The sequence below is a fragment of the Ornithodoros turicata genome, chromosome 9, assembly GCF_037126465.1.
Source record: "Ornithodoros turicata isolate Travis chromosome 9, ASM3712646v1, whole genome shotgun sequence".
Classification (NCBI taxonomy): Eukaryota; Metazoa; Arthropoda; class Arachnida; order Ixodida; family Argasidae; genus Ornithodoros; species Ornithodoros turicata.
Genome location: NC_088209.1, coordinates 9,687,685 through 9,700,191, shown reverse-complemented (window position 1 = coordinate 9,700,191; position 12,507 = coordinate 9,687,685). Strand labels below are relative to the sequence as shown.

General features: G+C 45.7%; 1 protein-coding gene across 1 annotated transcript in view; it reads left to right on the top strand.

Annotated features, from left to right (window-relative positions):
* LOC135369282 (uncharacterized) overlaps window positions 1-12,507 on the top strand; it is a 38,563-nt gene that overhangs the window by 16,800 nt on the left and 9,256 nt on the right. Inside the window, exons 2-4 of the mRNA XM_064602888.1 lie at window positions 139-209; window positions 7,683-7,775; window positions 12,033-12,117. Coding sequence (XP_064458958.1) covers window positions 139-209; window positions 7,683-7,775; window positions 12,033-12,117 — 249 coding nt within the window. The remainder of the gene's footprint in view (window positions 1-138; window positions 210-7,682; window positions 7,776-12,032; window positions 12,118-12,507) is intronic.

Here is a 12,507-nt window from a genome sequence, read left to right as displayed (position 1 = left end):
AAGAGCGTGCCCGCGCACGAAACTCGGAGTACGAACATTCCCTCTTAACGGTGGGAGTATCAAATTCTTACAAAGTGCTCTCACATAAAAATGGTGACTGTTCTCTTCAATATGTACTAAGTGAAACATTTCTTGCAGCAACAACTGCATTATCATTCGAGTGGCCATGTTTCGTAAACTTGTCCTGCTCGAATTACAACCCAATCAGGGTAAGTATAACTCTACACGTACATTGTGCCATGAGAGAGAACCTTGTCTGTTTTGGACTCCATAATAGGGTAATAGGACTCGATACTAATGTGCTGTGCTTCATATTAGAGTGCACGTCTAGTGTTCCACATTAGTAGAGCATGCCTCGTGTAATAATGAGATAGGGAGCATTCCCAGACGCGGAGTCGGTGTTAAAAGCGATGTTACTATCCGTCCGATTCGATCGCAAAATCGACTAGGAGTTTTAATAGTCTATCAGAATATTTTGATGGACCATCAAGCAGACTAGACGGCCCATTAGCAACTCCCTAGTTGTCCGTAAGGACTCCTAACTGTCCCACAAATGATGTCCCCCACTCCGTCAGCTGGGCTTAATGACCCACAAGAAGGTCTGGCAGTACAACACGGTCCCTCGCGGTCCGACATAGGGTGCCTAATAGTTGATCAGGTGGGCTTAGTGGGCCCACAAGATAACCCAATGCTCCGTCAGCGAGGCTTGGCGGTCCAACAAATGACGCTTCATAGTAGATCAGTAGACCCCAATCGGACATCAGAGGTGTGAAACAACTTAAAGTCGCTAAGACCGTAACTGAAAAGGAACAGTAAAGAACAAGACTACGAAATTATATAAATGAATTATAAGAAACGAATTATAATATTATAATTATAAGAAATTATAGGCAATTTTAAGAAATGAATAAGAAACTAGCCGACATCATTACAGTATTCAATATGGCAGCACTCACTGTCCTGGCTGTCCCATAGACTGCCAACCGTGAGGCTGCTAATGGTCTAGCCGTCTGATTCATTGAGTCTGGTAATATTGCAATGTTGCTTTAGGATTTAATTGAGTATGGTTCGTGACACATCACCCCATAAAACTGTCGGATTAGTGCTCAGAAACTGGAAGTGCCACCGCGCAAGCGTGTATAGATGATCGAGCATCGCGCAACTCACGGAGACTACAACAGGCCAAGTTCCATTCCTCGTTAGAATAAACGTCCATAAAACGATTGGGAGCTTCATAGATGGACGTCCCTGGCTGTATATCCGCCGTATCTCTAGTGGCTAGTTCCATATCAATTCGAACAATCCGGTACACTTGATGTCTCGAATGAACGGGAAAAAAATATATGTTGAGGCCATCGGTGAGTTAGGAGAAATAAACGCTTTCCGAATTCTCTGCGGTGCGCGGTTCGGGAAATAGGAGAGGAGGAAAAAACTGCCTCTCATAAGGCGACGTCGTCGTGAGCGGGTTTGAGCGTTCGCTATAAGGCCATTTCTTCTACCATTATAGAAATTTCTTGATCTGGCTTTAGACCACTTAGGGCACAATAGGATCCTTCGTTGGCAGTGCTGTACCGGCTTTTGTCTGTCTGGAAATAAATATCAAAGTTGACCCAAAGTACCGAAAAACACCATATTCACTGCAGCTTTGCGGACGATGTACAAAACGGATAAGACTGAGCTTTATGCCGTTTAATTTGTCATTCATAGGGCTATCGAATGATGTATAATTTGTTGCTCTACCCTGTAAGGAACGTAAGCGATACCTCTTTTAGTAGCACCACACCACCGAAAAATGAAGAATTTCGGAAGCCATTATCTAAAAAAAAACACCAAAAACTTTCCTCGAAAATTTTATATGTTGTAGGTAGTTCCTTAGACTATGCACAGAAGCAAAATCAAAATTCGGACTTGATCGGTAGGCGCACTGTGAATTTTTTGCCAGCCCTATACGAGGAGCGCATTCAAGCGGAGGCACCAGGGATTTCCCTGGTGGGGTGTACACCCTCCCTGGAATTTTGCAACACCCCCCCCCCCCCCTGAAATTGCTCAGGTGACCCCACCCAGCTCGGCCATGTAGTGAGTCCAGCGCAGCGAATTACATCTTGTACTGTCAAGCTTGTGCTGTATGACCACAGTCATGCAGATGATCGTACAATGCATTTGTCCAAAATCATTTGAAAGTAACTGTTAAATGCATATATTGCGCACATATACGAGCAAAAATGCGTGCGGGCACGCACACTCAATGTGGATGATCAAGAACCATTTGCGCCCAACTCAGTCAAGCGAGCTGTTCTGCTTTTTTTCGTCTAAGGTTTCCTCCGTTGGTTGCTAGGTACTCATTGAGCTTCGTGGGACAGGGTGCTAGTCTTTTTCTTTGTCGGTCATGCGATTATGCATTATGTTAAAATGACCTTCATAATGAATTCTAATGTACTGTGTTCTAACGGGAAAGTTGTGCAGATGTCACCATTGTGCAACAATTCCTTCTGTGTCCAAGAAAACCCCCGTAAGTGGAATCTTCAAGCATACCCCAACCCTTGAAAGGTCGGCACCCCCCCCCCAGCACTGAATTTCTGGGGAGATCACTGGGAGGCACTGTGTCCCCCACGTTGCAAAATGGAATTTTCCAAAGGGGCTTTCAACTTCTGTCTTCATATTAAAAGTAATTGCTGTCATTTGAAACCATTCTGGGGTTTCAAGGTTTCCTTTTCAAGGTTCTGAGCGTTTGCGTTCATACCAATGGTGTACTCGCCGAATCTAGATTGCGGAGCAACCAGATGTGCTCGCATTTTTTGCGGGACGGCACACATGCATTGCAAGTACTAGGAGCCCGGGAAGAGCATAATGATTTTACATCTTTGTAAGAGGCATATCTGTTCAGGGTTATTCTAAACAAGCATATTTATTGTACGCATTATGGCAGCAGGGACGCAGTGACTTCCAGTATTCTTTGAAACATTTCTTTCCTACGGCCCCATGACCTCGGACGGGGGAAATTGCACTGAGGAAAATGTTGTTGTGTAGTGCCATACACACACACTCAAGACTAATTCATGGTGCCTCTTGTGAACCTTGCCGAAACAGCCCGACTGGCGCCGCTGTCCAATATGTTATTCGGTTCGAGATGCTGCGACCATGGGAAGGTCCTGATCGCATTTACTCCTTGAAGACACCTTCCGCAAAGTTTCGCCTACACACAGAAGACGCTTCAGTCACTTCCCGACTACAGAAGTGCATGGAGTGCCCTTATACAGAGTGTGCGACGACGTCTGCATTACTGTAGTGTGTCGTCCTGCTTTCACACCTACCTCAATGGCCCCTTCGTTGTACAGTGTTGATCGTGTGGATTTCGCTGACTACCGCCTCATACACAAGAAAAGAGTGCTATAGACAAATGCATTTCGCTTTGCTTCGGAGATCGGCGTAGGTGCCATAAAGACTGTGGTTCCAGCAGATCAAGTCGAAGGCGTAACAGAAATGGGCCAGCAATGCAGAAGCTGCTTCAAGTGCTTCACAGCAAAGGTGGCTGAATCACAACACGCAGCACTGTTGCCCACATTTGAAAGAAAATCTGACAAGAACCTGCCATCAAAAGTAACATTAAGGAAAGTGGCTTCCACAACGGCCTAAAGCAGTTCATAACACGAGCACTCTCATCCACCCGGAATGCTCTGCGTAACTTACGTTACCCCTTCTTACCTTCGTCATCTTTTCTTCTTCGCTGTCAAGTTCTTGTTATTCTGTGTACTGTAAATATGCTTCGATATGATCACCGTGGACAAATATACCTCTTATAAAGACGCAAAAGTATTCTAAAGCATTCTGTTCTTCACGGGCTCCCAGCACTTGCAATGCATGTATGTCATTCCGCAAAAAATGTGAGCACATGTGGTTGCTCCACAATCTACATTCAGCGGTTACGACACTACTATGAACGCAAGCGCTCAGAACGGTTTCAAATGGTAGCAATTACTTTTTATGGCAAAACAGAAGTTGAAAGTCCCTTTGGAAAATTCAGTTTTGCAACACGCGGGACACGGTGCCACGGCTTGAATGCGCTTCGCGTATAGGGCTGTCAAAAAATTCACAGTGCGCCTACCGATAAAGTCCGACTTTCGATTTTTCTTCTGTGCATAGTCTAAGAAACTACCTACAACATATAAAATTTTCGAGGCAAGTTTTTGGTGGGGTTTCTAGATAATGGCTTCCAAAATTCGTCGTTTTACGGTGGTATGGTGTTACTGAAAGATGTATCGCTTACGTTCCTTACAGAGTAGAGCAACAAATTATACATCGTTCGATAGCCACATGAATGACAAATTAAACGGCATAAAGCTCAATCTTATCCGTTTTGTACATCGTCCGCAAAGTTGCAGTGAATATGGTGCTTTTCGGCACTTTGAGTCAACTTTGATATTTTTTGTAGACTAATAAAAACGGGCACAGCACTGCCAATGCAGGATCCTATTGTGCCCCAAGTGGTCTAAAGCCAGATCAAGAAATTTCTATAATGCGACAAGAAATAGCCTTGTAGCGAACGCTCAAACCCGCGTGCGACGACATCGCCTTATGAGAGGCAGTTTTTTCCTCCTCTCCTACTTCCCGAACCGCGCAGCGCAGAGAATTCGGAAAGCGTTTATTTCTCCTAACTCACCGATGGCTTCAACATAATTTTTTCCCGTCCATTCGAGACATCAAGTGTACCAGATTGTTCGATTTGAGATGGAACTAGCCTAGTGTCGCCCCCCCCCCCCCCAGCTTCAGAAATACTCAGTGTTCTCCAATTGTCCGACAGAATACAGCAGATGTTGCCAGCGAGAGAAAAAATGGGCGATTACACTGCGGAAGTTCGATTTTCGATGGAACTGCAAAACGTCTCAGACCAAACACAGTAAAAGACACAGACATTGTGTCAAGTTTTGGGTTAATACCCCGAGCAATTCCTCACTTCAGTATAACTTGTGTGAGCAGATGAAAGAAATTTAGAAGCCTCTCTCTTCTATTTGACTGAGGCAGGAGACAGGACTCAGGACGGATGGGAATCAATTTATGTATCTTTGCCTTTCTAAGTGACCTTTCTAGTGAGCTTGTATCGTTTCGTTTTCAAACCGCCGCGCGCATTGACCATTACAAAAAACAAAGAATAACAGAATCATGAGGAAATAAAATATGCGGTGACAGAGGTTAGAAAAAGGGCAGGAAGGGAAAAGTACATATTTTTGCTAAGAACATTCTTTTCGTATTGTGAATCTCACACCAAGCCATTAGACCATCAGGGCATAATGATCCCATCAGACCATCAAACCACTAGTCTAGTGGAAATTTCCGATAGGCCTATTCACGTGATGGTTCGGTAAGGATCCGCTCTGAAGGATTTTTCGATCCGAGAGTTTCGGCACAATGAGATTCTTGCTGTGCTAAATTCTGTTTTCACCATTTAGGCGAACTCACCTCCTAAGAAAGTCTATCAGGAACGTATATTCGCAGGGATCTCGCAAATCACGCTAAATTTCTACACAAAGCAGGTACAGGCCTGAAACGAGCCAGTGATTTTTGGTGAATTAAAGTTTGTAAGATTTTGCAATACATGACAATCTACGGGAGACGCAACAAAATCGCTTCTCACGGCACCCACGGCTGCAATATCTATGCCAACATGTGTCATTCCCGACAGCAACAGTAAAAAAAAAAAGAAACAATTTCAATCGATAAATTAGATAAACTTAGGGTAGTTTTCCAGTTCCCTGCGAATACAAATAGTGGTCTTGTCGCCTGCTACCATTCTCTGCTCTGTGGCACCATCACCGGGTTATCTCGATAGCAAAGGGCGCTATTCCGGTTACCTTTTTTCTCCATGTTCCGTATCTGATTTCTTCGTCGTGGATGCGGAGACAGCGCGGGCTCGTACGTAAGGTTTGGGCTGCGCGCAAGCACCTAGAGCCGCTGCTTGGCGAGCTTGCTCGCCTCGGAGCCGCTTGTAGGTGCATCGTTTCGCGATGATTTGGTGGAAAGTTGGTTCTCCAGCATCGGCGATTTGCGTCCACATTTTTTATGTGGTTTAGTTGAGGAAACTGGTTCAGCGCGAATGATCTGTCCGACTGTCTCAAGTCGGAAGCACCAGGAGCTTCTTTCTTGTGATCGTTGCTGTGGTGGAGTCGAAACTGAGCACAAATATTCGGGAATTGCTGGTTTTTCCCAGGCTTACTTGAGCTCACAATGGTTGGAACGGTCTACTTGGGGTGTACAAAGGGAAATAGAAATGCCAAGTGGAGTACTGAGCAGAGCGCCGCCAGTTTGCGAATTCAATGCGTCCGCACCCTGGGGCGTCGGAACTTCTTTGCCGCAGCGGGGGGCAAGAGCAAGACTAACCCAACCATACCAATCGGAGAGCAATACGGTGCATGGTTCTGATCAAATAAGGCATTCGATGGAAAAGCCAGACTGCGGCGGGATTTTTCGACGTCTGTTTGTCCAACCCCAGACCAGTTAATTTTCATCTTGGTTACGTGTTGAGGAGCGTGGTAAATACAAAAAAATGGCAGCGATCGATGGGTTTATTAGAAACGGCTCGTCCATGCATAGACGCGGGGCTTCCCTCTTGCCGGGAGGGTGGAGGAACCGCAGCGTGTTTCGGTCCAACAGCGAACGCAAAGTGTGCATGTCTGTGGGAGAGAACAAGGTTTACAAGAACAGGGTTTCCCCGATGCGCTCCTCCATGTTATTCGTGCGTACTGTCGGGGCATCACCGGACCTCACCTCTGGACCCGTCATTTTTCTTATACCCCGTGAATTTCGAGATCGGGGATTCCCCAACCGGGAATATGGAGGTCTTCCCGAAAACTCAGTAGTTCGAATGAATGCCCGAATATCAGCTCCCTGTGCAGAGGGAGCTAGTATTGAGGCACCCTAGGAATGCAGTGGCTAGTGCTGTACGTATGCTAGCATACATGAAAAGAGCGTGCAGTAAGAAATTTTCCTTTTCCCCGCACACCACAGCTGCAGCTACATTACCTTTATTTGTTTTTTCTTCGGATACATTCCCGTGTATGGCCGCTCGGTTAATATTTTTGAGGAAGTACTCGTAGACATTTTACAGTCTGTAATATATCCTCATTGACGGTTCCGGGATTAAAAAGTGATGGAGAGGGCTCTATGGTCACTGAATCGTTCGTTGCTCATAGGGCGTGCGCGGGGTTGAGTTTCTCGTTTGCAAAGACTAAGTCTATGCACGATCCATGTCGCATATCTTATTCGTTACTTGCGCAGCTGCAGGCTCAATATTTCTTGTACATGTGTCCCGCATTTTTGTTGGGGCTCGCTCGGCATAGTTGATACTGTTACGAGCCGTTTTTCGGCCGGGTATGAAATAGCGCAGAACGAGATTGAGCAAGCGTTCATACACGTGGTCTACACATCCGGGATGTTTATAGAGTGACTTTTGGACGCGGCTGCTGGTAAGATAGGTTGTTTAGCCCAGGAGTGAGCACGTAACAGATGTCGCTGTAAAACAAGTTTTTTGTTACTCCTAATTCACATGCAGGAACAACATATACTGGGGATAAAATGTTCGGTATGGGAAGCTGCAACGGCATAAATTGGTTGCGATTCTGACTGCGTGCTATCGTGTATGGAGAGCTAGTATGCCCAATTGTTCGTGACACATGTTTTGTGGTTTACAGACGAACGGATCACTGCTTACCTGCTCCCGCAAGTGCAATCCCTCCAATCCGATGTCATGCTATCTAATGGAGTCGCAACGTGAGCCTTGCCTCGTACGTATACATTCTCTGCGATGTTATAGTTGTTGGTCGGGGCGTGTGAGCCCAGCATTCACAGTGTGCCTGATTTACGTAGGTAACGAGCATTCATATAAAAATAGTGTCACTCTTTTCTCCCCTTTTTTTCTTTTTTGTTGCAAAGGAAAGAAATCCTTACATTTTCAACTCTGCAGACTAACGTCCTACGCAACGCACTTCATCTAGATCAGGGGTGCCGTAGCGGCGGTCCCTGGGCCACATGCGACCCGCATGAGATTGCCATGCGGCCCGCGTGGTCCCCGAGAAGAAAATAAATAAATAGCTAACTAAACAAAAAATATTTGTCCCAACCTTCATAGACTGTAGTGGCGCTTCAGTTGAGCTTTGCACTTGTACCGCTTACCTTGCGTTGGTTAGTGGTGACAAACTGTTGCCCAGGGAGCACACAAGTATTGACCCAATATTGGATGGCCATATTGGCAAGCCCACATTGCCCGTAGCGCGCCATTTCTTTTTCTGATAACGCAAACCATGCATCTGGGTAATACTAAAGCGTTATCCGGTATAATATCTACAAATAACGGTAATAATACTTACTTCGTCCTTTTTTATTTTTCTGTCGATCTTGTAAATGCTCCACGCTGCATCAAGCTAAAAAAAAAACACAACCGCGTCCTAAAAACAAAGGACAGGTGCCGTGCCTGTCTTGTAAGGATTCGGGCAGTCCCAAAAACATCGTATTGCCAACTGTAGAATGGGACTGTAGAATGGGGCAATGGGACTCAGCAACTTCCAACCCGCTCCTGAAGTGCAACGGAGCGAAGCACTTTCGCGACGGTTACGGATATACGCCGCAGCAACTCACACTGCCTGCAGGAACTTGAACGCACCTAACATTACAGAAGAGACATCCTTTCCTATCAAACATTGTGTTTTTTTATTTGACTTTCCGCTTCCGTTGTCATTAGAGAAACCGGCGACATTTTAGCCCGAATGAAACGTTCGATCCGAGTGACGCGCATGTGCATTAGTTGTAGGACGCGTGACTTCGCTCAAACGACCACGCTCTCAGTCGGTTCGACCGACTGGCATCGCGAAGCAAGATGGCGGCCGTTTGCAGCAAGTGGACCTGTGCGCCGATGCCAATTTGACCGGAGGCGGCGTAGAGCCGGTTTTGCCTCCGGCGTCGGCGGGCGAGGGTCTAAACGCGTCAGCCGTCCACAAGGGTACGCAAGCGCTGGTGGCCTGCGAGGTGTGCACTGCCTAGACTATAGTCGAAGCCACATCTTAAAAAGGCTCCAATTTCTATTTAAAAAAAAAAGAAAAAGCGATAGGACTAACGGTCACAAATTTATCACAAACAATAGATCTACTTCGATCACATTTTGACTAGAACAAGCCACGAAAGCCTGCTACACGTGCGCAGTAACATGGTTGAACACGCGTTGTACCCTCAGAGGGAATTTTTAGAGGGCATAGCTGTCATGCACAAAAATCAACCCGTCCAGCGGGAGGGGCAACAGCCCCTTGCCTCCTTCGCGGTGCCCATGTGGATCAACCTAATACCATCACGAATGAATGAAAACAGCAACAATAATAATGACAGTATAAAAGCCACAAAGCTCGAGCGTCTTCTACACGTCTCCTTTTGTCAATCTGTTGCATTCGTTCAGCAACGCTGAGAAGAATTTCATGTACCAACATACTCACTTATCGAAGGGCCTATCGAAGGGCTATCTCCATTGAAAAAGGACTTGAGACTTCGTGTTGTGTCTGTCCCTTCGTGTTCCCTAGTCCCGGTTTTTTTTACATTATGCATTATCTCTATTCTTCTGGTTTACGTTTGTCAGGCACCCCACGCAGAAGAAATCAGAGCTAATACTTCGCTTCTTGTCACCGTCTTGCAAAATTAAGGTGCCAGAGTAACGCCACACCGCGCTCGTTTTAAATGCACTTGAGTTCTTATCAACAGAGAACAACGACACGCGCTTCAAAAAAGGAGATCCAGTCTCTGATGCCATGACAGTTCAATACTCGCGAGGCCAAGGCCGGCAGAAGTGGGGGAAACGGGGGAAACCACTTTGAGATCCCCCCCCCCCCCCCCCCCCCCACAGAACCGAACAGAACACGGGACGCGTGCTGGATACCGGCGCGGCGGGGTGGCGCTAGCGGCGGCAGCGCGGCGCGGCGGGCACAGGTGCAGCAAGTGTTGAGTTGACTCGTTGAGTTGCAGTGCTTGCTGCAGTGGGATTGCCAGATATGTTGACTATTTTGAACGATGTGTATCATCTGTGGGAAATTGTTGGATGTAACGACATATTGGACGACATAACGGCGTTTCACACGCTTCAACGTTGAATTCAATCTTGCCGTAATGATTGGACACTTGGTACAAGTGCCAATACGGGTACGTCCCATTTTCTTTTACTTTCAGCCAATATGTGGTGCACACGGGCAACACGTGGGCCCTTGCCAGCATTTTCCCTATATTGGCTCAAACTTGGCAATATGGGGGCCATATTGCCGACATTTTCCCCACAATGGTCGGAAGTGGCAAACGTTTCAACCGATATGAGGGAAATCCTGGAGAAAATGATCCTATATTAGACCGTTATCGCCAATGCCCAGCCAATATGGGTCCAATATTGGTTGCTGCCTGGTGAAAATCTGTGTTGAAAGCCTCAGACCCTGTCGAACACCAGGGGTTCAGGCTTAGGCTCGGTGCATTCCGAATCTCTCCAACCCAGAGTTTGTATATAGAATCACATGAACATTCCTTAAATAGCAATTGCTTAAATAGCAGGCGATTTTATCTGTCGGGTGTCATATGCACTCAGAGTAAGGAGTTATCCGCAACACCCACCACAGACTTATGTTAAGAGCACATGCTTGAAACAACTCTTTATTAACAGGCCTTCAGTACTCCCTTCTCTTTCTATGAGAATTAAATGGGATATTGAGCATCACGATTTTTCTTCCTATAGTTCCCAAGTTGTAGAGTGTGGTAAGATGGTCCTACCCTAGGAACCACCTCCAACGTATTTGACGAAAAAAACCACATTGACGAAATACAGCAAACACAAAGCCTCCACAGAAGTATTGACAACAATAATTTGAAAAATCGAAAGAAAGCTTTGGGAATCACACCGAAATTTACACAATCAAATCTATGGGTCAAAATCTGGTGCAGGTGTGACCTTTGTGATAATTTCTGGCACATGCACGAGGTCACATTGTTTAAACAATATCATTAGCATGCTTAGGTAACACAAATGTATACATTTTTGTACCGTTTTAAGTTTTGTGATGTGCCATTTTCACGAGAAACAGACTAGGCACAAGCCGGTGGTATGCGGCCTGCTTAACTCTTCCATGGCTCAATGAGACTTGCGGGCACGAATGAGTTCGGCGCCCCTGACCTACAGGATTCCCCGTCTATTTAATCCTTATACCGTGGAATTTAATCCTCAGGCCGCCACTTTTAATCTTTGTTTCGCTGGATTTAAGCCTCATGCCGCCACATTTAATCTTTATACCGTGGGATTTAATCCTTTTGGTCTGAGTAATTCTGCACTACACCAAATAATTGTAATCAAACATAATACACTGACGGTAGCCAAGCACGACAAACAAATAATTGTGACACGGCGCTCAAGACCGGTAATTAGGCTGTTTTTACACAAAAATATCCGCATCTGTAAGCTGGTGTGGGCATCGATAGGGAAACTGGAAGGCAAAGTCCGTCCGTAACAGCACCTCATCACACGCGCAGCTTTCTAGCGCGCAAAAAAATTTAAACAGGAACATACTCATTACGAATTTAATGTTCATGTGACTCTGTCTAGCCACGCTTCAGGACAGGCAACATTCATGGGGCTGTCCCTCCACTGAACACCATTCAACTAAACGTGCGTTGGCAAGCTGGCGAACGGCGTTGCATCCACACTACGCAGTTCGCTCCGCCGCCGCGGGAGGGGCGGCACCGTTCGCGCTCGTCCCCAATAGCCGGGAAGTGGACACGCGGAAGTTGGGTTTAGATCGCAAGTGGATGCCGGAAGTTTAGTATGAACCGGAAAAGGCGCTTAATGCTAACGCATTTCTCCCGCATTTACCGTTAAATCGTCGCTACATTCTTTTAGAAAAGCTTTTCGTTTCTGTACTAGTGTCAAGTATGTGACGTTCGCATTTTGTATTTGAGATTGTCAAATGACTAACGTACTTGTGTTACTGTATTGTTCAATACAACATTGTTATCGCACGACTTCTTTTCAGAATTTTGATACAGCTGTCTTGGGAAAGTGCTACGGAGGAGTATGTTATGACTTAGATCTTTATAAGGCAAAGGCCGATGAAAAAGGTAATTGTGCATCCTAGGCTGAGTAAAGCTTCTACCATATCTACACAGTGGACACACTGTGGGTGCTCATTTTCTGGAAGGACTTCCACGTACGCTGCACTATTTTCGACAACTTTTAGCTCAAAATGTGCATTGTGTAAATTTTGCCGTTTCTGTGCAGGCTGGTAAGCGAATTATAGCTCCAAACGTTTCTACCCTTTTCACAACTACTGAGTCGTGATGTACTATTTGTATGGCATATAATGCCATCTTGAAATAGCCAAGATATAGTAACCTCGTATTTTGCATTTTTTTGTTCTTTGGACGCTTTAAGAACGGAATCGGGTAACAAAAAGCCAAATAATCAATGACAACTATCAACAAACTTTAAATAACATAGTGACCACTAGA